Source organism: Pezoporus flaviventris, unplaced genomic scaffold (assembly GCF_033815535.1).
Source record: "Pezoporus flaviventris isolate CSIRO_AGI_PZ_B2104156 unplaced genomic scaffold, CSIRO_AGI_Pfla_v1 ptg000054l, whole genome shotgun sequence".
NCBI classification, from domain to species: Eukaryota; Metazoa; Chordata; class Aves; order Psittaciformes; family Psittacidae; genus Pezoporus; species Pezoporus flaviventris.
In genome coordinates, this window is record NW_026892602.1 from 8,628,698 (window position 1) to 8,654,194 (window position 25,497).

General features: G+C 37.7%; 1 protein-coding gene across 6 annotated transcripts; it reads left to right on the forward strand.

Moving 5' to 3' along the window:
- Positions 1-492: 492 nt before the first annotated feature.
- Positions 493-23,535, forward strand: ZNF507 (zinc finger protein 507). 6 transcript variants are annotated; one of them, XM_061469120.1, is made up of 8 exons: positions 493-589; positions 4,148-6,279; positions 7,414-7,519; positions 14,066-14,180; positions 16,507-16,611; positions 19,614-19,748; positions 19,876-20,241; positions 21,523-23,535. In XM_061469120.1, the coding sequence occupies exons 2-7, from the start codon at positions 4,153-4,155 to the stop codon at positions 20,231-20,233; spliced, it is 2,946 nt and encodes a 981-aa protein (XP_061325104.1). In that variant the 5' UTR covers positions 493-589; positions 4,148-4,152; the 3' UTR covers positions 20,234-20,241; positions 21,523-23,535. The 6 variants fall into 6 exon arrangements, 4 of the variants coding, with proteins under 4 accessions (XP_061325104.1, XP_061325103.1, XP_061325106.1 ...); XM_061469119.1 differs by having other exon boundaries at positions 505-626; XM_061469121.1 differs by lacking the exon at positions 493-589 and adding an exon at positions 1,150-1,500.
- The last annotated feature ends 1,962 nt before the right edge of the window (positions 23,536-25,497 follow it).

Consider the following 25,497-nt stretch of genomic DNA (forward strand, 5'->3'; position numbering starts at 1 on the left):
ATCACCTGGCCATAAGCAACTTCCAAAGCCCATTATCGTTCCAATTTTTCGATTTAAATGAAGCATCTCATAAATTCACTGCATTTCTGGTGTGCAGCTTCTCCAGGTGCCCCTAACATGCAGTGCACACTTTCACCCCCATATTTACAAAATCACAGACTGGTTTTGGTTGAAGAGACCTTAAAGCTCATCCAATTCCAACCCCCTGCCACTGGCAGGGACACCTTCCACTAGACCAGGCTGCTTATTCCTGATAAACTGCTAAAACTTCTTGGCAGCTCTCTGCACTTCACACTCTGAAACATTTGCATTGACTTGCCATTTTTAGACCCAAAATACGGGGTCTGTGTTGTTATGGGTTCTTTAACTGCAACTGTTTATCCTTCTAAAGTTGGACTGGAAGGAAGCAGCTTTATGGGGACTCTACCACTCCTGAAGCACATGTTGACTATAGCGGCGCCCGCGCTCGTCTCCGTGGCAACGGCGCGGAGGCAGTGGCACGGCGGCAGGCACCCGGAGGTCACCTGATCTGTGACCGCCGGTCACGTGATACGGGCTCCATCGTCGCCATCTTGAAGCTGTGGCCAGGGTAAGGGACAAGACCGCTTTTTACCGTCGTTACCCAGGTAAAAGCCCGGGCGGGCCCGCAGGACACCGGGGTGGGCAGCGGCTTGGCAGCCGGGCGGCAGGGAGGGTGCGAGGCTCGGCGGCGGGCAGGCCAGCCGGCCGGCCCCGGGGCGGTGCGCCGCGCCGCAGCCCATGTGCAGAGCCGCGGGCGGCTGCGGCTCCTGGCAGAGCCTTCCCCGGGCCAGGCGGCGCCGGCCGCGGCCGCCTCCCTTCCCTCCTCACCGCACTTCCTCCCCGGTGGGACAGATCCCCGCGATCGCTTCCCTTCGCTTCGCTCCTCACCGCACAGCATCGCCTCCTCTGCGGGCCCGCTCCCCGCGAGCGCTGCTCCTAGCTCTCCCTGTGGCGCCGGGCCCGCTGCTTGAGGCGAGGTACAAAGCGGCGGCCGCGTGGGGGGTGGCGGCAGAGGCGGAGGGGTCACGCGGGAGCGTATCGCCGGTCCGCGATAAGTCCCGTCCCCGAGCCTCAGTCTTGGGGTAAGGGTTCTGCGGTCGGAGGCCGGCAGCTGGCCGCTCGGAGCTCCTGGTGATGAAGTTCCCGTGGCCTCGGGAGCCGCAACGTGACCAGACCCGCCTTTCCCAGTAAAGCGATTGTGCAAAGTGGTGGTTGGCTTTTCCTAGACCTAGGGGCATCTCACCCTGTTCCTGCCGTGCTACTTGAGTGGGTGGGTGGCAGGGGTGGAACGGGCCCCTCCAGCACACAGGCGTTCTCCTCTAGTCTGGGCCTTCCCCTTTGGGCCCCTTCATTAGCCCCAGACCCCGTATTTTAGTTACTGTGCAGTTCTGTAAAGGCTATGTACCGGCAGATCCACTTCCCAGGCTGAAGTTTGCTGTCATGGGAGGCTGAATCATCTTTGTTCCTGGTGAAAGCAAGGTAGTTGCTAAAATCCAGATAACCTTTGTACAATTCTTGTCATCCCTGTAAAAATGAAAGCCTGCAGCAATGTGTGAAGCTTGCTGTAAACAAAGGATGACATAACACATATATACAATGTAGTTACCCATTTGATAACTACGTCAGCTACAGGCATTCCAGATCAATACATCTGAGCGTACTCTGCTTTTGCAGTGTGCACAGGCACAAAAATCCGTTTTTGTCTATGCCCATGGCAGGGGGGTTTGAAACAGATGGTCTTTAAAGTCCCTTCCAAACCATTCTGTGATTCTACTCCGTCTGCATTTTTGACAGAGCAGTAGTATATGTGGCAGCATATTTCTTTTATGATCTGTCTAGGATTTTTCCTCATAGTTTCTGTGCTGCTTTCAGATGAAAAAGGTAGAGGAAATATGTGCCTATTCAGCATTAGTTACAGAACTTTAAAACTACCAAGTACAACTGTAAGTAGCACCATGTGCTTAGAATTTTCCATAAGTCATTCTCAAATTGAAAATATTTCAAGTAGACATTATTCCTTTGAGTGCTGCATGTAATGTTAAATCTGCTTTCAGGGGAAAGAACACAGTCGTTTACCCTTCAGAATAGCTTTTAAACGTATTACAGACAGTATGAAACAAACAGCAAAGTATTTTTGTGTAACTAAATAGGACAGTTTTCAAATAATGGCCTTAAACTTATTTTAAGTTAAAATATAGTTGGAGATACTGCAGGAAGGGATATAATTTTTCTTACCCACAAAGATGAGAGTTAGTCATTCAACATACTGTGCCAAGCATATAATGGAAATAGGAGCAGACATGCACATTGAGATATCTGCTGGTTTATATTTTAAGAGTTAGATACTTGGATGTTTCAGTTTAACAGCAACTCTGTGGATACAGACATTGATTCCTATTAATAAAACAGTACTGAACTTGAATTAAATAAGCAGGCTATTTGGTATATTCTTGCATAAAATTATACTTTTGGGGTTTAAATATTTTTTTTTATTTTCTACCTCCTGCAATTGATCTGCTGTCACAGTGCAGTATTGATCATTTTTAGTCTGCTTACACAGGTCCAGCTAAAGGTGTAAGGCCTTAAGTAGCTTAGTTTTCTAGTTATCCAGCTGCCCTATGGTGCTATTTCTATTTTATTAATTTTTCATTTTTAATGCTGATCTTAGCCATTACCAAGTAAATAACTGTCAAACTAACACTGTAAAATAATAACTTCTTTAAAGATTCAGAATTGACAAATATCGCTGCATTTTAAACTTGAAATATTTTACATGAGTGTATGAAGTGTGAATGCTACTAACATTGGTTATAGTGGTACTTCTGATGATAACCTGAATTGTAAGTTGAATGGCAAAGGAAGGTAACATGAGTAGTTCTGCCAAGAATTTTTATGTAATGGGAAAAGGGCACCATAGAACCCACTCTCATGTGTCTGTTCATTACACTGCTACATCCAGAAGTAGGGAAAAGTGGATTTTATGGGTCTCTAGGATCAGTTCTGGAAGTTCTGGTTTGGCTTCTGTATCTCTCTTCGGGGGAAAAAAAAAAAATCTGTATGAAAGAGCTTGAGATACATTTTCAAGGATGACTGATAAATATTTGTCATTTCTTTATGTTCTATATTTTATATACAGAATGTAAAAACATGTGTATAAGCTATGTGTGTATATATAGTGAAACTTGTCTAGGTTATTTTTAGACATTTTTTCAGAAGTAAATTTCACTGTAAGACTTTTTGTCCAGCTCCTGCACCCCTCACCCCACAGCTTTGCCCACATCACAAAGTATGTTTCATGGAAGTTTATCCATGTTGGTTTCTAATTTAACCTCCAGCAGTACCACAGACTGCCTGTGGTTTATAGTTAGGTATTTTTAAAGGAAGTGTAAGTGGAAATAGCTATTTCCTGTAGCTTTCCCTCAAAACAGAAAAAAAAAATTAGTCTTTGTAACATTCATGGCAATTGATTTTCCCTACAATTAAGGAATTGTAGAAAAAGCTAAAATTAGTAGCTTTTCTAGAAAATGACATTTATAATAAGAAGTATGATTTAACATTTGAATGATCTTTAATATAGTGAAATGACTAATACAAGTAATTACCAGAATTCCTTTCTTTTTCTAACATTTCAAGGAAAAATTGCTTATTTTTGTAACTTATGTTGTTGCAAATTGTCATTTGCTGTAGGACACATCAGTGCAAGTATGTTGGGAATACATTTTCATATCATCATGGCTTTTAAACATAAATATGCCAGTTACTATTGGTTGGTATATTTAAGCGTCTAGCATTCAAATGTGTAGTCTTTGTAAAGAAAAAGGCAATAGCTGTGGCAGTACTAATCAGCCTAAACATGAAAAATATATATCTTGCCCCTGTACAACTTGGAGCCAGGCAGTTATAGGCTATCTTGGAATTACTCTGTCCAGCTGTATTGAACAGCATCCATGCTGTCCACTAAATGTTCTCAAAATCTTCGTCTGTATAGCCATTCTGAAAGTTTTTATAAAGGTAGTGGCATTAGGCTTCCATATTTAGTAGAGGATGAAATCTAAATAGTACTGGGTTGTATTTTTATTATTGTGCATGTATACATTTTAATTTTTTATAAACCACTTTCTTTTAGGTATTATGGAAGAAGGAAGCAGTGTTGCAGTATTGATGCCAAATATTGGGGAACAGGAAGCTGTGCTGATTTCTGAAGCAGTCATTGGCCCAGCACTGCAGAACAGTGAAAATCAAAGAAAATGTAACACTGACCCACTAATTCATGTTATCCAGAAACTAAGCAAAATAGTTGAAAGTGAGAAGACACAAAGATGCCTTTTAATAGGGAAAAAACGTTCCCATCCTAACGCTTCTGCGCAGTCCTTGGACGCAGATGATCTTTGTGAAATCCCAGCTAAAGCAATTGAGCTCTCTGTTTTCACAGCTAAAAAGACTGAAGAGCTACAAGCAGATTATTTTGTGACTGAATGTCTTCCACAAAGCAAAAAAAATGTGATGTGCTACCAATGTAGCCTGTGTAAGTTTCTATCACCCTCTCTCTTAACGCTACAAGAACATATAAAACAACACGGGCAGAAAAACGAAGTGATATTCATGTGCTCAGAATGTCATTTTGCTTCCAAAAGCAAAGAAGATCTTGAATCCCACTTCCAAAGTTGCCATGAGAATGGTGGTAAAAATAACACCCAGACAAAAGTGCAGCAGTGTGTAAATGTCACAAGTTCATTTTTGAAAGGGACAGTGGAAGGAAGTGTCAAATCAGGGGCTGATCAAACAGGAAATCTGAAAGGTAAAGATACAACTCCATCTACTCAGAGGCCTGAAATGGGTAGGAGAAAATGGTATACTTACGAGCAGTATGGCATGTACCGGTGTTTAATTTGTCGGTACACATGTGGTCAGCAAAGAATGTTGAAAACACACGCTTGGAAACATGCGGGTGAGGTTGATTGCTCCTATCCTATCTTTGAGGAAGAAAATGAAACTACCAACTTGTCAGAGGTAGTTGTAACTCCCACACCTCATAGCATGGATGCAGTTGTTCTCTCCTTGGAAAACAATGAACTTGATATCCAGAGTGAACCTTCTCTTCAGCTTCAGATTTGCAATTCTGAGCAACTGTCATGTAAATCGCCAGTAGGAGCAAATGTAAAAGAGGAAGAGATGTTAAATCAGTCTGTAGTACATTCTCCTACTACAGAAGTTTTAGAGGAGACTGTGTCAGATACAGAACCAGATAGTATGATAACTGATAGTCTGCTTTCATCAGCACAGAAAATCATCAATTGTAGTCCAAATAAAAAGGGTCATGTTAATGTAATAGTGGAGCGTTTGCCAAGTGCTGAAGAAAGTATCTTACAGAAACCTTTCTTGATGAACACTGACATTGAAATAGAAAAAAAAATAATCTCAGAGGAGTCCCACATTGCCTGTGAAGAACCTGATGAAGTTTATCATTCAGATCCAATTCAAGAAGTAGTAATAGGATGGAATAATACCGAGAAGAAAGATAATGAATTAAGCTCTAATAAAACCATACCAGCTGATGAAAATGTGCCGCCTGCACGAAGAAGGACAAATTCAGAGTCTTTACGACTACACTCATTAGCTGCAGAAGCTCTTGTTACAATGCCTATCAGAGCTGCAGAACTGACAAGTTCTAGCTTCAGGACTCTGACTGGAGAAGATGCTGTGGATGCAGGTGCAGGACAGGGAGAAGCAGATGGCCCAGCCATGACTCATTCTAAAGTGGCATCCTCACTTCAAGATGATTCAGTGGAGTTTAGTGACTTTAGCCAAGGTGAATGTGCAATAGTTGAGATACAGAAAGAAAGGCCAGAGTTATCAGAAGCACCAACTAAAATGGGCATCAGTATGTCACTACTCACTGTCATTGAAAAATTGAAGGAGAGGACAGATCAGAATGCTTCTGATGATGACATTTTGAAAGAATTACAAGACAATGCACAATGCCAAAATGCAAATGAGGCAAATATTCCTGGCAGTAACCTAGTAGAATATATACCTAATGCAGATCGACCCTACCGCTGTCGCCTCTGTCATTATAGCAGTGGTAATAAAGGCTACATAAAACAACACTTGAGAGTCCATCGTCAGAGGCAGCCATATCAGTGTCCGATCTGTGAACATATTGCTGACAATAGTAAGGATTTAGAGAGCCACATGATCAACCACTGCAAAACAAGAATGTATCAGTGCAAGCAATGTGAAGAATCCTTTCATTATAAGGTAAAGTTCTTTCCTGTGACTGCCTGTAATAGCTAAATAACCTATTTTGCTACCTTTTTAATAACTTGTCATTCCTCTTTCTAACTTAATTCAGCCTGACTTGATTGTCATTGCAGTTGGGGATTATTGCCAGCAGCACTTCCCAAACGTACAGTTCAGCTATAATTATTCTGCCTTACCCACTGAAATAAACTTGCTTCCTCACATAAGTTACTTTCCTGAAAACCATCTTATGGACATATTAATATCGTTGTTTTTCTGCCCACACGTACCAACTACTGGAGGAAATGTATCAGATAACTACAAGTTGAAACTTTAAAAGAATTCTCAAACACATCCACTAGTTTTGAGTGTGTGCAAAAGTAATCATGGCACTTGGGAGTAACATGAGACACTTTGAAGCAGAAATTCTTTTATTTTTTTCCTCTTTATTGGTCTGGATGTTCTGTAGAACTGAAAGATTACACACCAGAGCAGAATAGTGTACTTCTGCCATTTTTATAATTGCTATTTTAAGCTTGGTGAGTGTGTTCCTATATACTCAGTTCAGTAGTCAGGAATAGAGAGAATAAATATCTGGATGTACAACTGAAACTCTTGTAGGCAATGGTAGCGCAAATTCTCCCGTATTTATTGTTGTTTAATCCTATTTTTAAAAAAATTTACAAGTAGGGTGGCAAAAGGCTCTCTTTCCTCTCTCCTCCCCAGGCAAGTAGAAACAGGAATAACATATTCCTAAATCGCCAGGCAATATGAGGGTTGAGTCAGTTTTCACACAAGCCATCGTCTAACCTCTAATCTAGTACTGCTTCTGGAGTATAATAATTTTGGAGGAAGAGCCATTTGCTACTTTTCTATGTGAATGAGGGGAGAAGGAAATTTATTTTCTAACAAAACACAAATCATATAATCCTCTCGGTCACTGGCATCATTCCCTTATGTTTTTAGTTAATATTATTTACTTTGTTTTGTTTCTAGTAAAATTGTGGGAGGGATAATCTATATATATGTTAACATCTAATTTATAAGAGTTTTCCTGAAAATTTAAGTAACAGTTCACAATTGTTTGCAATATTTGAAGTGACCAGTGTGTGTTTGTAGTTTATATTTAAATGTAGGATATTGCTTTTTCAGAGCCAGCTACGAAATCATGAAAGAGAACAACACAGTCTTCCAGATATCTTTTCAGCAGCCACATCTAACAAACTAATAGTTTCCAACGAAGTAGATGAAAGAGAAGGTACTGTTTATATTTACACTTGGAATTAAAAAAGTCATAACGTGACTTCTGTTTGTTATATATGTATAAAACTGGCTTTAAGATCTCATTTATGCTGAAATGTTTTCATGCTTGTTCATAACTTTAAATGTATATTCTTTGTAGTGTGCAAAGCTTAGCTATAGTCTGTTTTAAGATATCTTCTTACTGACATTTATTGGTAGGCAAGACATTTTCAGGCCCTGTAACTGGACATTGTATTTCTTGTGAAAAACAACTGGTATGAAGTATTACTCTGAATTTTTAATTAAAAAAAAATATTTGTTTCCTTCCTTCCAAATCACCTACAGCAAACAAAAAGGCTTTTTTGAAACTCACTGTGATAATGTAGTTTATTGTCAGTGTATATATACAGTACCACCATTCTGTGTTTAGAAATTTTCATTTAAGTGTAGTAATGTCCAAAATGCATCGTTTCAGACCTGCAGAGGCAAACATAAGGCATTCTAAAAATTCAACCTATATCTGTAATAGTTGCCAGAGTAACAGTAGGTATGCATTTTCTAATTGTTTGTTTAACTGTGTATTTGCTTATCACTTAATAGTGTTTGATTTAAAAACAACACCAAAAAACCCAAAACCATACCCTTGATGTCTTAAGGTAGTGAAATAGGGAGAAAACCAGCCAGATTTGGAAGTTTAGGAGAACATGTTTAAAATCCTTTTGAATATCCTGAAGGCCCAATATTTATTATTTCAACTTGAATGCATCCTCTTCTCTGGTGAGCTGAAGTTATTGAAAATATATACAGCACTTTTATTCTAAAGGTGACACTGTAATTACTAGTATTGTGCAATTTTAGAACACTGTGGAAAAATACTAGTAATTATATCACCTCTGAACAACTGTGGGCTGAAGTATTTCCATTTTGTGCCCTTAGCTCTTTTCTGTCCTAACTGTGGTCCCTTGTTCGTTTAGATACCAGTATGTGCACTATAACAGTACTTAGACCACAACTGAAATTTCTGAATTCTACTCTCACCTCTACAGCTGATCAGTGACTGCGAAAGCATTCACTGATACTGATGGAACTACTTATGAAAAAGGGACTAATCAGCATGAGCCAGGGTGGACAGTTCAAACCACTAATGATTTGTATATGTTGGACTAGAATGAGATCCTTACACTTGGCTTCTGTTGTCTTAGCTCACACTGCCTCTCTTTCGTTACCTTATCAGCCTCAGGTAAAACGAACCTTCCCAACTCCTTTTCAGTCTCATCAATACAGAAAGGATTTAAATTCAGACCTGTAGTGCTTGTTACATCCCTGAGACCAAAGCCTGAGAGAGCTATCTGAAGTCAGGAGGAGACAGGAAGAAGGCAAGGGAGGGTCTGCTGGTAGTGGGAATGTTTCCCATGAAGTAGTAGGATTTTTGCCTTCAGAAGAAATAGAATAAATGTTTTAATGGAAGTGATAGGAAATAAAACATTGTTAGTTTAGCCGAGTACAAATATCTGTGAGCACAACTTGCACTATTACTTCTGACCATGTTTTGTTTGTTTTAAACCAGTATTTTTATAAATGTCATGATACAGGAATATTACCTTGAAGTGCCTGAAACATGTTATATTCGGGGGAATACTGTAACTTTTGAGCTAAAGTCCTGTTAAGGTGACTGAAAGTCACGGTGCCCTTTCACTTTTGAAAATAGCATGTTTTAATGAGGTTTTTTTTTTTTTTTAGAGTTTATATCCTGATCTTGCAATTTAGCTTTCATGAAAGAGGAGCCTTGCTTGAGAAAACTGCCTGCTTTCAATTTAATTACTGTTGAGATTTTTCTTTAGTATTTTTTGCTTATTATTATCTTACAAAAGTGTTGCAGCGATGCACTTTAATTGATTGTTTACCCGACATGAAATTCAGTAATGTGGCTTGAATGAAAACAGTTCTCCTTTGAAACTTTTATTAACTCATACTTTGGAATGCTTAAATTATTTCAGAACCAATTTATAATCAAATTGCAACACTACTGCAGTACAGCGATCTCTTGTCAAACAGATGTCATCCCTATAAAGCAACACAAAACAAAGAAGTTTATGGCATAGCATCTGGTTATGTGAAAAATGCCTGAGCTGAACAGTTTCATTTCTTGTTAATGAAATAGTTTGTCCTAAAAGTCTCTTTATTCACCATGGTGGTACAATAAATTAAAAGGGAGTATTATGACACTGGATATGATCGGATTGTAAATGTCTAATAATGAAGGAATAGGGCAATAAGCAGCATTACAGGAGCACCTGTTACTACTGCTAGAACAAAGATCTGTCATTTCCATGCTCCCTTTTAAGAGGCCTGATATCCTCCATCCAGAAAGCAAAAAAGGCCCGGAACCCACAAGAAATAAACCCGTGGAAGGAGTAGGAGGTGGGACACACGACTGCTATTTTTCAACAGTGAGAGGTTATATGATGTATTATAATTTATGTACATTTTTTTGAAGGAATAAATCTAAAGTAGTGATTGGTATAAATAATTGCTCCTAAGTGTGTGCTACTGGGTGGTTAGCCACGTACACTATGCAATAGATAATATGTTTGCATAATGCTTTAAAAATCTCATTAGACACTGGTTTTTTTAAGCTGCCTGCCCAATAAAATACCAAATTTGTAACAGAAAATACATTTGGAAGCAGTTTATTCTAAAGCTGCAGAATTTAAGATGGAAAACCCATTCAAGTTTAGCATGCAGTAGCTTGACCTTCAGGCAACCCCTGCTCTCCCATAGATCTGCAGCCCCATAAGTGTCTTTGTGTTCATTTGTGGTCTTCTGCATACATATGCATTCACAAAAGAATAATTGTAGAAGCCTAAATTCCATAGTCTTCAACTATATATTAAGATAGTTTTGATAATTTACATTAAATAGAAAAAAATAACCCAATAAATTTTACTATATGAGCATATTGTAGGAAAAAACCTGATATATTTTGCTTTAAGGTTGACTTGCAAAGACTGTATGTTATCTATTACTTCCATATTACTTTTAAGAATGCTGGAAGAGTGAGCACTATGTCATGTTTTAAAGTAAAAAATATAAAATATTCTTTCTGTTATCTTGGTACACACAGAATTATTCAGATTTTATTTCAGACTGTCTTTGTATTCAGATTGCTGTTTTATACGACATACTATATATTCTTCAGAATAACCTTCTGGGATTATCAGTCCTCCCCTAAAGTGCTGAATTTTGGAGGAAAAGTTTAATTATTGATAATTTTCCCTTACTAAATTAGCTTAAACAGAATTATTATCCCTCAGAATAATATAACTAAAACTTTTTTGGACATTATTCAGTGCCCACCTATTGGTGGAGGCAAAAATAAAAGTGAAAAGTTGAGCTACCATTTTGGATGACACTCTTTCCACTGTTTTTTTCTGCAGTGTCTCCTTGGAAGAGTTCTACCGTAAAGATTGCTAAGTGTTGCTTTGATAATAAAAAGATTAAAGATTCCAGGTGGAGTCCAGCATCATTAAAAGGGAACTTCAGAACAAAATTATCTTTACAAAAACTGTTTAGTATTTTGGACTCAGAAGATGAAACTTCTGTTTTCAAGATAAACTCTATAGTTCCTCCTAAGCTCAGTCTGCTTGTCTTATTCCTCCCTTCAGGAGGTGATAAAGGAGGGGGTGTCAGTAAGTTTTTCTTACTCCAAACTGAAAGGAAGCTCATGGTATTTGGACCTAAGATGAGATGTGTCTGAAAAGTCTACTTTCTGTGGTTTTCAACAGTCACTTATTTCATATTTCAAGCTTGTGTGTCTTTACAAGTTGGAACAGTGACAGACAAACCCTCCCCTCAGTGTGACATGGACCTCTTGGCCTTGACAAGATCCCTTCAGGATTCAGAATGGAGGGATCTTACCTGGGAAATCAGAACTTGCTTTTCTAGGGAAGGGAAGTTATCCTTGGTTTGGGGAGGAACTGGGAGGCCTGGGAATTAGATCACCTGCTGGTATCACCAGAGTTCTTAAGGCAGTATCTACTAAAAAACATTCAGCTAATACAGCCTTTTCTGTTCGTCTAGGATCTTCTGATTTATCCTATTACTAGTAAACCTCTTCATAACACAAATTAATTTGTGCTGGATATGTACTTCACAGGAGCTTGAAGTTTCTGAAGTGTGTTTTTGCAATATTTCAGCTTTACTTACTCCCACACATTATTTATTGAATTGTTTGTTTATTTTGGTTTGGGGCTGTACTTTAGTAATGATCTTTACCCACTGGAGATATTCTCTAAGGATTGATACCAGAGTTTCTTCAAAGCCCGTGAAGGTAACTGGGAGTAATGGCTTGGCTGTTCAGCCAGATAGTTAAGAAATGGTGTAATGATAAAATGAACTTAAGCACCTTACTTGTAGTTACTTCACTTTAGCTAGTGAAGAGGTTAGATGCAGGAAGAAAGCCCTGTGATTTTAGTTTGATGTTTCTTTTGGTGGTAGTCCTGACTTAAACAGCTCCAACCTTTGTGTTCCTTCATGTATGTGCTGTTCCTTCATTTGGGGAGTGTGTGAAGGCTGCATAATAGGTTGGAATGGAAAAGAAGCATAGAAAATACCATCCCTCTTCTCATATGTTAATATTTTAACCCATATCAGTTCCATTGTTCAGTAAGGGAGCAGGAATAAGGCTGTTTAAGTCTATACACTTACATCTCAAAAATATTCAGACTGTGTACTTGTGAGCATACATTTTCCTATGTTAGATTAGTCATTAGTCTTTGTCTCTGCAGCCATTAATTTTACAAGAGTCTTTTTCATTCTGGAAAGAAAAAATGATTTTTGTTACAATTGCTTTTTAGTAATTTGGAGAAGTTCTGAATTATTTCTTCTCACATCTGGTCAGAATCTTTTTTTTTTTTTTTCTTTTTTGATGTGCATATATGTGGGCGGGATAGAGGGGATTTAGATGCTTTGGGAAGACTTCTGCTTTTTGCCAGTTTGAAACTTACAGAATCACAGAATCATAGAATAGTTAGGGTTGGAAAGGACCTTAAGATGATCAAGTTCCAACCCCCCTGCCATGGGCAGGGACACCTCACACTAAACCATATCACCCAAGGCTTCGTCCAACCTGGCCTTGAACACTGCCAGGGATGGAGCATTCACAACTTCCCTGGGCAACCTATTCCAGTGCCTCACCACCCTTACAGTAAAGAACTTCTTCCTTATATCCAATTTAAACTTGTTCTTTCTTAATGCTCTTCTTTTCCTTTCTATTCTGCAAAGCAGTGAAACTCCTGGGGTCAGCAGTTCTCATATTTTAACACCTTTTGCTGGTTTTTAACCCAAAAAGAAGTGTCTGCATAGTGAGAAAGAATGTGTTTCCTAAAATTTTAGTAATTCTAGTAAATGGTAGGGTAAATGCAGAACAGCATGCTAAATAAATGATGCCTTTATTATTTCTATATCCATTGCCAGTTTGCTCCAGATACTTTAAAAGTATTCAATATTTACAGATATTTAAAAGTATTGCTTTTAAATGTTAATTCATGTGAATGAGGTGGGCTGATGCCAGCCTTATGAAGTTTAACCATGACAAGTGCAAGGTCCTACACATGGGTCGAAGCAATCCCAGGCACAGCTACAGGTTGGGCAGAGAAGAGATTCAGAGCAGCCCTGCAGAGAAGGACTTGGGGGTGTTGGTCAATGAGAAACTTAACATGAGCTGGGTTCAGTGTGTGCTCACAGCCCAGAAAGCCAACCGTATCCTGGGCTGCATCAAAAGGAGCATGACCAGCAGGTCAAAGGAGGTGATCCTGCCCCTCTACTCTGCTCTTGTGAGACCTCACCTGGAGTATTGTGTGCAGTTCTGGTGTCCTCAACATAAAAAGGACATGGAACTGTTGGAACAAGTCCAGAGGAGACCACGAGGACGATCAGGGGACTGGAGCACCTCCCCTATGAAGACAGGATGGGAAAGTTGGGGCTGTTCAGCCTGGAGAAGAGAAGGCTGTGTGGAGACCTCATAGCAGCCTTCCAGTATCTGAAGGGGGCCTGTAGGGGTGCTGGGGAGGGACTTCATTAGGGACTGTAGTGATAGGACAAGGGGTAATGGGTTAAAACTTAAACAGGGGAAGTTTAGATTGCATATAAGGAGGAAATTCTTTCCTGTTAGGGTGGTGAAGCCCAGGGAGGTTGTGAATGCTCCATCCTTGGCAGTGTTCAGGACCAGGTTGGACGAGGCCTTGGGTGATATGGTTTAGTGTGAGGTGTCCCTGCCCATGGCAGGGGGGTTGGAACTTGATCATCTTAAGGTCCTTTCCAACCCTAACTATTCTATGATTCTATGTTTCAAGGCCAGGTTGGACAGAGCCTTAGGCAGCATGGTCTAGGGTGAGGCATCCCTGCCCATGGCAGGGGGTTGGAACTGCATGGTCTTAAGGTCCTTTGCAACCCAAATCATTCTATAATTCTGTGATGATTCAGTTGTGCTGAAATTATCATCTGACAACACCTTACAACACTGAATGTAACTCACTAAAATAATGGATTTTGTTTCACGTAGGAAACAAGTCTTCAGTTCAGAAACTGTATAGATGTGATGTATGTGACTACACAAGCACAACTTACGTTGGTGTACGCAACCACAGACGAATTCATAACTCTGATAAGCCATACAGGTAACTGTCTTAATTATTGCTAATGCCACATGTCTTGTTTACTTGTTTTAATTAAAAAGGTTACTTAATTGCTCATGCAGTTTTGAAGATATTATTAAAAAATTCCGATTAACTTAATTTTACTGCATTTTGATGGATCTGCACTTGCTGGTTGACTCAAACTTATGTTATTAAGGTTTGCTGAGTTTTCCAGGACACATCTCTGTGACCGTAGCAGTCTACTTCTGGCTTTCAGTTTGAAGCACTCAGATGTGAAAAGGGAAGTTAATTACATTGTAATATTGAACTTTGGCCAATAGTAATAATATATTTGTCAAATTCCTTGCACACTTCAGTTCATTTTGTATTTGCTTTATTGCAAAGTGTTCCTTATTGTTATCTGGTTACTTTTTACATTGGCTACTACAGACTGTAGCAAAATTCTGCCCTTTGTCTTGTCACCAATCCTCTCTTCTTTTTCACAGGTTTCAAGCAATAGTAATACACTCATTTAGGCTCATATTTTATAACTTTTCTACAAGGATGTTATATGGATTTATATACAAGTTTGATATCTAAAGTCACGTGTAATACTGTAGGTCATGTCCCCAGCAGAAAAATAAATCACGCATTTTTCTATTGGTTGCTGCATAAATTCCTGCAAATTCAATTTGTGCTACTTTAGTGTGGATCTCTGTCCCTCTCTAGTGGCTAGAAAATAGATCTGAATTAATAGAATTTTTGAGCTAATATACTTCTGTCTTTTTAAATACAAATGCTGGAAACTGAACACCTTGAAATGCTGAGCTCAGCCGGGTCTTTCTCTTTTGAATAAACAAACCCAGAAGACACGTTGTATTTTGATTTGTACATTATAATGATATCCCATAATACTAACAAAAATTTGCAAGATATTTGCTCAGAGAGCAAACGTGGAATACAAATAAATTTCTTTTTTTCTCCTCAGAAACATCCCTATTGCTGTTACTTGTTACTTAGAAGGGTTGGAACAGCAGATACTGTAGAGTGTCTTGTAAATGGTAGTTTTCTGAATTGGTGTTAGCCAGCTTGTTTGATTTAGGAACACTTGAAAATTTTCCACTGGTGGTACGGACTGCTGCATACTAAATTTAAACTTACTGATCTGGCTTGCTTTTCTTGTGATTTTTTCATAAACCCCTTAGGCAAATCTACAGGCCTGGTAGGATACTTAAGCCACAGCCTAATAAACATAGAAATCCAGTATTATGGTATTTCTCCTTTTGAAACGTGTTCCTCAAGTCTTTCATAGTATCAAGTAGCAACCTATAACGCTGCTGCCATTTTTATACCTGCAAACATATTTTCTTATTATTCTGAGAAAAAATGTTGGAAATTAAACTGCAAAGCTTCCAATGATGCATTTTTGTAGATTTGAACCTTCTGGATTTTAATACTGCAAATTAAGACCTTTAAAAAATAAAGCGAGTAATCTCAAGTGAAGTATCCTGAAGTCTCAGGCAAGACTTAAAATTGGACAGATTACCATTTCAAAGGAAGAAACAACTGAAGAGCTAACAACTATGCAGAGTCTGAGCTGAGCATGATGGCTTCTGTATATTACACGCAAGAAGCTTGTGTGGTAGTATACTGTTATTTATTAATATATACAGTATACTGTTTATTTATGAATAGCATGGTATTTTGTGTGATACTTTGGGATCTAAATCTACATCGTCTGGTTTATGTATTGTTTTACACAAAGAAACTGTGACAGAAGTAAAATATTTAAGACAGCATGATGTGACACATTTCTCTTGGGGTATTTGAATCTAAATATGTTGGTCTTGTCCGTTTTAGGACAAGAAATGCTCTGAAACTTAGTCATTTCATTACTAAATAGATAGTTTGGCTTTTAAAATGTCATGAGCAACATGGCTGTTGCATTAAGCATAACCTGTGTTCTTGAGGAACAAGACTGACTTCTGAATACACTATGTCCCCTACAGCTCCTATGGCCATATTCTGCCTTGGTATAACACAGCCAAGCAACTTGCGTCAGGGCTGCACTGACTCCAGTGCATCCTGATACTTCATTACACTTACCAGCTTCAGTAGAGGTGCACACAATAATGTCAGGAAGGAGCACAGACCATATGTCTCCTCAAAGGAGAAGGCTTTTTTGGCCTGTAAATGATTCTCATTGTCCAAAACCTGAAAGTTAATGCCATCACTTGAATTTCTGTGAATATTGTTATGTCTTTAACTATAGTCTTTCCAGATATCTTTGCTTTCTTACAGATTTTTATTTCTGGAATAGTGTTAGCAGTTAACTGTCAGATTAGTTTACTTCTTCTTGTCTCTTTAGATGTCGAGTGTGTGACTTCGCCACCACAAACATGAATAGCTTGAAATGCCATATGAGGCGCCACCCCCAGGAGCATCAGGCAGTGCAGCTAATGGAACAGTACAAGTATGTAACAGTTCTCTTTTGGCAAACAGCTGTGACAGTGATTTTGTTATGTTAAGATACAAAGCAGAGTTCAGATTCTGTTCTTCTCCCTCCTAGATTCATTATTTGTTCCAGTAACTTTTTTTCTTTTTTTGAGAGAGAGGGAGAGGGATTTGATGTGGCATTCCAAGGTGATCTTTATGCTTACTAATTAAACATATCCATGACCTCCCTCTGGACCAGCAGTCAGCTTTTTCTTCCAGAATAGGGTGGTTGCATATAAACTGCTTATTGCAAACAGTTTCTGGACTGTGTTAATTACCAAAGCATGCCTGGATTTGTTTGGGAGAATGTATGTGCCAAAATCATACCAGAGCACTTCTAACGTTTAATGTTATACATTGTTAAATGCCAGTACCCAGGAATGTTCTCTGGCTTTGTTTAATATTCTAGTCTAGGCACAGCCTTTGCATGTACATATTAGTTAGAATCCAGATTGGCATCACACTGCCCTAGTTAAGAACTAGTATGAACAGTCATTATGTTTAAATGATGAGTGTCCTTTATATTCTGTCCATAAGTATGGATATGTATAGATATATAGATACAGATATATGAGAAAGTTGGCACAAATGTGTATACTAATTTGCAAAAAAAAAAAAAAAAAACTAGGAAAGGAAAGTAAATCAGGAATATATTGAATATTCTGACAATTCTGAACATTTCTTCATGGAATATTTTAAAGACAATAGGAAGAATCCAAATAAGGCACATTCATCTAAGGGTTTCTTCTCAAGAAAATCCGCTCTTACAACTTCAGATTCCTTCCACTGCCTTTTTCCCCGAAACTATTACTAGTAGCACTAAATTCTATTTGCTCTGTTGCCATACTTCCTACTGTATTGCTGAATGCTGTTAGTATTACCAAAGATTACTGCAAACCTCCACACTTTGGTCCCTGCATCCCCAAGGAAATAGTCTATCCAAAGCTGCAAGGTAATTGTTTCCTCAGTAGATCAGTTTAGGATACTTGAACAGTTAAGTTCAATAATTCAACAACAGGTCAACCTGTTGAGCAAGTCATAGTATAGAATTGAAAGGGTTCTACTATCAGACTCTTTGGTAAATAGTTTTGTTTCTCTGGGAATGTCTTGCATAGAGTGTAACTGTGTATTAAGTATATGATCATAAAGTGTAATGCATCATGCTAAAAGCTGATGAGTTTCTGTGTTCTCAGCAAAGTAAATCTGATTAGTACATCACCTGAGCAAATTAATGTATTTTAAAAAATGAGACTAATAAAAGGGGATAAAAACAAACACTGAACTGTTGCTTCATTTCCTGTGTTACCAACCCACTGACCAGTGACTGGTGCAGAAAAATCATATATATAATAAGATTAGTAGAATACACATGCACATAGAGTGGAATTAAGATATTGATCTTTGTTTTGAAAAAAAATATAATTTTATCTATAAATTAACTATAAGGTCTGCCTTTTATCTTACTTTTACGATGCCACTATTTTATAACAGCCTTATTAGAAATATTAAGACTCTCAACCTGAGAAGGAACATATAAGGCTTCAAATTATAAGGAAAAGAGAAAAATAGGATTGTACATTCCAAATCAGGTAAAAGAGAAAAGTGAGCCAGAATGATATGCTTATTGTTCCCCAGCAGGACAGAATTATCTTGCTACATAAGCAAGGTAATGTACCATGCCTTCACCTAACTTGTGAGATTTGTGCTGTTCTCCACAATCTTCTGCTAAGCAGAAATAGTTTCCTGTATATGATTATTTGCAAGGCATTTAAGGACTATATCCTACCATCATTAAGAGAAGTCGTAAAACCTCACTGAATTGTAGTGTATAACACAGCTTTACATAGGCCTTCTCATGTTTCCAGGTTATATTTCTGGAAAGGTCTTAAAAATATACAAAAACTGACTAGAATAGTAGTCATTTTAACAGACTGATCATAATGTAACATACTGGGATCACATTGCTTGAGCAGAAGACATCCTCTCATTGAGGAATGAGACAGACTGAGATGCATTCCTAGGTATAATTTATTAGAAGAAAGTCACCTTCAGATCTTTTCCATGTGATTTGAGAAACAGAAAACTTCCAAAGTAGCAGGTAGCTAAACGAAGTAGCTTCTTTGTCCAAAAGACAAGGAGCTCCATCCTCTTTACCATGAATATTGTTCTGCTCTGGACTGTTCTGCTCTGGCATGATGTCATGGAGTATCACTCATCCCTTTCATGCTGACATAACTATCATGAAACACTTGTGAAAAAAACGTGGATGTATGTTCATGTATGAAAAAGGTCCCATGGGATTTGATCAGTCTTGGATTATTTGTATCCATAAATACACCACATCTGTATATAAATGAGACTTATTCTTCAAGGTTTTGTCCTTTACTGTATAAGGCAGTGTTTTATAGTCTTGTGGTATGCAAGCTGATGGAAAACTCTATAGACAAAATTGACACCTGTCTGAATCTCGACCTGTGAATATATTCAAAATCTGACTGGATGCTGTCTTCAGGATCTCAAAAGGTCCCCATGCATCTTCAGCAAGTCTGTGATCCTTAAATAAACTAATATATGCTACTTAATTAGTTCAGTTTAAATTACCAGTTCTAATTACACAGCTGCTTGGTTCAGAGCAATAGCAAAGAGAGCTCATGACCTGCCTGACAGTTACCACACCAATGTACTCTCTGCAGTCACTAGAACTATTGCATTTTTGCAGTAAACAGGCCAAACAGATAAGATTTTCATTCAGCTGCTTAAGAAGTCAGAAAGAGCAAACTTAAAAATTCTCAGACTCTAAAAATAGTCTTAAATTTCAGGATGAAACTGCAAACTAACTCAACCTAATAATGAAACTGAAAGCGTGACCAAGAAGATTTTTTTCTCATCCTTTTGAAAGAACTAATCCATTGCTAAGCTAATAAAATTTAACTTCTAAATGTTTCTCTTTCTCCTTCTCCACTTGTTTTTTTTCCTCAGATGTTCTCTCTGTGGATATGTATGTAGCCATCCTCCATCCCTGAAGTCCCACATGTGGAAACATGCAAGTGACCAAAATTATAACTATGAACAAGTGAACAAGGCTATTAATGATGCAATTTCGCAAAGCAGCAGGTACGTCTGATTTACTTTCAAGCCCTATCATCTAGAGTTTTCACATGACCCAGCTCTGATCCAAAATAAAGTTCCTGTCAAAAGCAACAACTGTATGTTTGATATTTGTTTGGTTTTGTTATTTCAGGTTTCAAGGACAGCTTCCTGACAAAACATTATTAGAAGGCACAGATGAGAGTACAATATCTATACTAGGAAGTTCAGACAACTTGGTGTCTTTTACAGAGTCTATTAACCAGACTACAAACGAAATTTCAGGTTCTGATGAAAAGCCTAACTTGATGAATACCTCATGCAGTTTAGAAAAGAGCTCCACTCTACCCCCCCTTGGCACAGAATACTGTGTTCTTCTCTTCTGCTGCTGCATTTGCGGTTTTGAGTCTACCAACAAAGAAAATCTGCTGGATCATATGAAAGAACATGAGGGTGAAATCATAAATATCATTCTAAATAAGGACCACAGCACATCCCAGAGCACAAACTAGGAGAAGCAGTAAGTTAAAAAGAGGGTTTCCTAGATTGAATATTTTCTTTGTTTGCTTCAGAAACTTGCTAAAAAGAATTGCAAGCAAAACTCGATTTCCCATCCTGAGTCCTTGTTTCAGTAGGAGTACAATATTTTAACGAGGGATTGATGAGTCAGTTAAGAGATAAATTTAGGGAGTGGGGAATAGAATGATTCATTTTAACCTGCTGTTTCTGTATATGGTGCCAAGAACATAAGATTCTTGAGGTTTTTTTCTCTTATTGTCAGGTACTAGTCAGTAATAAGGCATTAGCACAGTACGTTCAAACCCAAAGGTATGAAAGCTTTGTATTAACTGGAAAGCTTTTTCCTTCCTCCTTTGTTGTTTTCCAAGTATTTCAGCAAGCAACTTTTTTACCTCTTTTTTTTTGTTTGTTTGTTTTTGTTGTTGTTGTTGTTTTTTTTTTAAACTACCAACAGACCAGATAAAAATTTTACCGTATGATCTCACAAACCCCCACTGCCTTGATTCTTGGCGGCAGGGAGAGTTTCATTTCTCCCCATCTATTTTTAAGGCCTTACAAACTCCAAGGCATCCTTCAAAAAAGACTGCTATCCTTTCTATTGATTTAGAGCAGCAGGAGCTGAAGAGCCTGGAAGCATTTTGCTAATAACTATTTGATTGGATCCTAACTAAACAAAAATCCTATCTTTTGAATTGATAGTAGGTGAAAGATTCTTTATAATAATGACCTGCTGTTTCTTAATGGTTTTCTTGACACATTCAGCAAATTCTATGAAAAAAAAAAAAAGCTCATCATATGTCATTTTTAATTTGTGGTGATTACTTTGCAGTCTGTATGAGCAATGTGCTTTAATGAGAACAAGATAGTAACAGTAATTGCCACAAGGGGATGTAGATTAAACCTATGTAGGTTACTAAAGATGTAGGCGAGCACAAAGTGCATTTTTAAGCAAAGCTTACATGCTTTTGGAGTTCTTTGAAATTCCACTGGCTGTCTAAATTGCCCATTCGTCTGGCAGAGCTGTAACTGTAGAAATAATTTGCTCAAAGATAGAGTAATCTTTCTGTAGAAAATAATATTTAAAAAAGCAAACAATATTTTAAGAAAAAACTGTATCCAGTCACTTGTAGAATAAATTTTACTAGTGCATATAATAAGGATTCATGAAGGGAAGTAGGGATTGTTTTCTAAGAAAAAAAAAAAGAAAGCTTCTAAAATGACAGTGCCTTTCTTTTTTTCTTTTTCTTTTTTTCTTTTTTTCTTTTTTTTTTTTTTTTTACAGTACAGCAGTTTGCAGTAGAAGATGTTCATCTCTCTATCAGTGGGGAATATTGTTATACTGGCTAATTACCTGGCAACTTTGTTGAGGTTATTTAAAAAGTTGGCTAGTTAAATTGTTGGAAATACATGCTTTGATAAAGTGAAGTAGTAGCATTTCCAAAGAGGCCCTTTAGGAGCCAGATTTAAACTTTCTAGTTCAGGCATGTATTTCTGCTTTTTATGACGGGCAGATGCACAGCAGCATGCCTAGTTCTTGACATGGGGATGTAGTTACCTGATTTTTAGTAGCTCGTTACTTAGAAAATTACTTACTCTTAGAAGAACAGTATTTCATGGTTACTTTATCTATAACTTTCTGCTAGCAGAAATAAGCTACAACTTTGAGGTGGCATATGTAGTGTACAGTCTATTGTGCTATTGCTGACTAGAAGTGGCATCCAAAAAGAAAACAATTCTTGTCACAACTTTATGAAGCAGCACAAAGGCACTAAGAGTCCAAGTACATTTGGTGATTTTTCTTTTGAAGTCATTTCCTCAATTTGACTTGTTCTTTTGGGTTAAATATCTATTATTTCATTAATAAATTGGATAGCAGAAAGTACACATTTTGCTTTAAAAATTGGTCAGGATATAATGTCAGAGCATTTTTTTGTCAGACATTTGAGATATTTTAAGTACATAAGTGATGTTGCTCAGCTAGTGAAAGATAAAAAGGTGAAAAACTTTTTAAACCAAGAAGGAGCTGGCAATGAAACAAGAGAGTACAAACAGTTCAAAACAGCACCCTTGAATCAAAATTATTTTCTGGTGTATATCAACCCACGCTTGCAGCAGTAAGTATAATGTGCCAGGAGTCTTTGTAGGGGGATTACAGAGCAGGATGCATGTATTCACAGTTGTTCTTTGCCATCCTGTTTCTTTTTTCTTTTTGACTATGTGTTCCTATAATGGTAGAAAGTTAGTTGATGCTAAAAACCATTATAAAACCCGTAACAAATGCCAACAAACAATTCCTTTCCACATGTACAGAGATTTATTTTTTTAAAACCTGTCTTCATGCTGCTTGCCATTAGCTACCCACTCACAATTCCCGTGGACTTTACCCGAAGTTCTGCATGTGAAGTAATTATAGACTTAGTTTTTCTGAAAGCAAACTTTTTTTGCTCTATTATTCCTCAGGTTATCTGCTTTGGAAAGCATATGGTTGGCTTGGTTGCATGTTCTGTAATGGGTTTTAGGCACATTTCAGTCACCAACACTGCAGTCTTCGCCTTTCTTTAAGCTTGTAAAATATTTTTGGACCTTCTGTCACAGTACTTTCAGATGATCAGCTATTCACTTGTCATTTGTTTCAATTAGATTTTATTCTGTGTTATAAACTGTAACTTGCAGCTTTAAATGCCTCTACTTCTACTAAAGAGAAAACTTACTTCATTCTACTCTGTACTGGTAAATAGGTGCTTATTTCATCTTTCTGATTGATACCTGGCCTGGAAAAATACAGTGGGGTTCAGTCAGTTACGGTATTTTCCTCTTCCAGAAGCACTTATTTAATCATTTTTAAAAAAATGTACAGTTGGTGCTCAAAGTAACATTTGTTAAGATATATTTAATAGAAATTTACATTTGCATTTGATATTCACGGACATGGGTACATGTATTTTTTTAAGAAAAGGTATTGTAACACTATGGCACTGCTTTTATAGCCAAAGTATAAAAAAATTAGAAAACTGACATGTAAAGACTGCAGTTCATTCTGATACTGTATCTTATTAAACAGGATGACTTTTCATTTTATGAGATTATCCAGCACATTAAGCTGCATGCCTTAAGCTCTCTCTAGGATTGTGTTCCTGATAGACGACTGTTTGGAACTATGAAGCAAAGTCTGTAGTACTACTTTAACTACCTTCTGAAATACTGTACAATGTTAGAATAATTTATTTTGCTTTACAGGAGTTTGTCACGTATTGACTTTAATATTGTATTTTGGTAATAAACTTCTTTTGTTAAACACTTTAGTCACTTTTATTTCACCTGTGTGAAATACAAATATGGAAAATTCAAACACTGAACCATGTTTAGAGACATGGGAACCTGTTTAAATCAAGAAATATTTTAAATACTTGACTGCCATTTCTTGCTCATTGTTGTTATACTTTTAATACTGTTAACACAAGTTTTATAAAAGTAACTGTAGTGATGAAATATGATGCTATTAAGTCAAAATACTTGTAAGCCTGCACACAGTTATGATGGGACAAGGCTGCAGGACACATTTGCAAAGTTTCTTCATTATGAAGCTAGTGGGAATTTCTTCCCCAGTTTCAATGGAATGAAAGCTTTAGGCAGCTCATTTCAGCGGTGGGTGAAGGTGTGGGTATTTCCAAACTGAGCCTGTAGTTGATGAGTTATTCTAATATGACTTAAGATTTACTCTTGGATACATTAACCACTATGTAAGGCAGTCCAATGCTTTTTCTACCACTATGTTTAAGTAACACTATTTTACAGCGTGGCTTGCGTTAGTAGTTCAGGAATGACAGAAGAATTTGTATTGCTGGTCCCCTGCAATCATTTCCACAAAATGGAAAACTTCAATGACCCTAGCATTTTATCACATACAAATATATTACAAATATGCAGTGTTAAAAATTACAGTGTCAAAAAACACAGTAGAATTTAAATTACTAACTCCCCCTCAGTACTACTACCTGTTGGCAACTGCACAACACAGCCTGTGACTTAGTTCAGAGTAACATCTATCCAAGTTTTGGTTCTGTAGAGAAAAAGCTTTTGGTGGTCCCAACTTTACTGACCATGTACAATTACTGGATTTCTAAAGCTCTTGAATGATTATGTTCTGTGTAGATTCTACTGTGCATTGGCCTCTTTACAGGTAGTGGATAAGCAGAATTTCCATTCTAGGAAACATCTTCCACAGCATTCCCCATCTCAGAAATTTAAGTCCATTATCAGATATGATATGAAGGAGGATATAAAGGCGGTCAGATATGACCTCCTTTACACCAAAAAGTACACATACTCAAGTCTTCTTTATTTAGTGTAAAATCACTTGTATGATTTGCATACAATATGTTCCTTTAATGAACCTTCATGATGTGGTATTGATGCCATTAGTGATAAAAACAAGATACAATTAATGCCCATTGTAAACCTGTTATTCTTCACTTTTCATATTAAGTATTCCCCAAAAATGTACCACCTGCTTTATTGCTCAAAAAAACTAGAAGTAAATTGATTTACAGTAGAAATTTTTCACTATTTGGAGAGTTTAGCAGAGGAAGTAAGAGAAAATCATTTGTTCTAAAATACACTTCTGTAACATACAACATGTACCAAGACAGATACTGAAAAATTTCCTGGTTTCAAAGCTGAATTACTAGAGTGATAACTAGTTACTTGGCATCTCTGAGCATGTTTTCTATGGATTATATACCTCTGTGTTCAAAATAACTCTGCCAGTGAACCGTGGTTGTGGAAGTATTGCTGGACTGTAATGGTGATGGAAAATAAACTAATACTGTCCTGAAGAAATGAAATTGATCCCCACCTGTTCTACAGAATTTGTCTGGAAATCTGCTTTCTGGGATAGGATCAGGAAGTTGGTGTGCGGGTAGAGGCTTTATGGGGAACTTTTCTGTCTACGACTATCTTTAAAGACACTGCAAATAAAACTCACTGTAAGGGTAGGCTGTACCAGAAAAAAAAATGGTGCTGCTGTTTTCTGCTACAGAGGTAGGTAATAGTCACTTCCCCCTTGCATGTTTATGCTGCAACTGATAAAGAAATACACTGGAGCTTAGAATGAACTGAATACAAAATCATCATCATAGACTCATAAATGGTTTGGGTTGGAAGGGACCTTAAAGCTTATCCAGTTCGAACCCCCTGCTATGGCAGGGACACCTTCCACTGGACCAGGTTTCTCAAGGCCCGTCCAACCTGGCCTTGA

Coding starts and splice junctions, on each gene's coding strand:
- ZNF507 (XM_061469120.1), top strand. CDS start 4,153: ATGGAAGAAGGAAGCAGTGTTGCAGTATTGATGCCAAATATTGGGGAA. Junction 6,280..7,413: donor AAGAATCCTTTCATTATAAG/GTAAAGTTCTTT, acceptor TTGCTTTTTCAG/AGCCAGCTACGAAATCATGA. Junction 16,612..19,613: donor CAGCTAATGGAACAGTACAA/GTATGTAACAGT, acceptor TTTTTTCCTCAG/ATGTTCTCTCTGTGGATATG.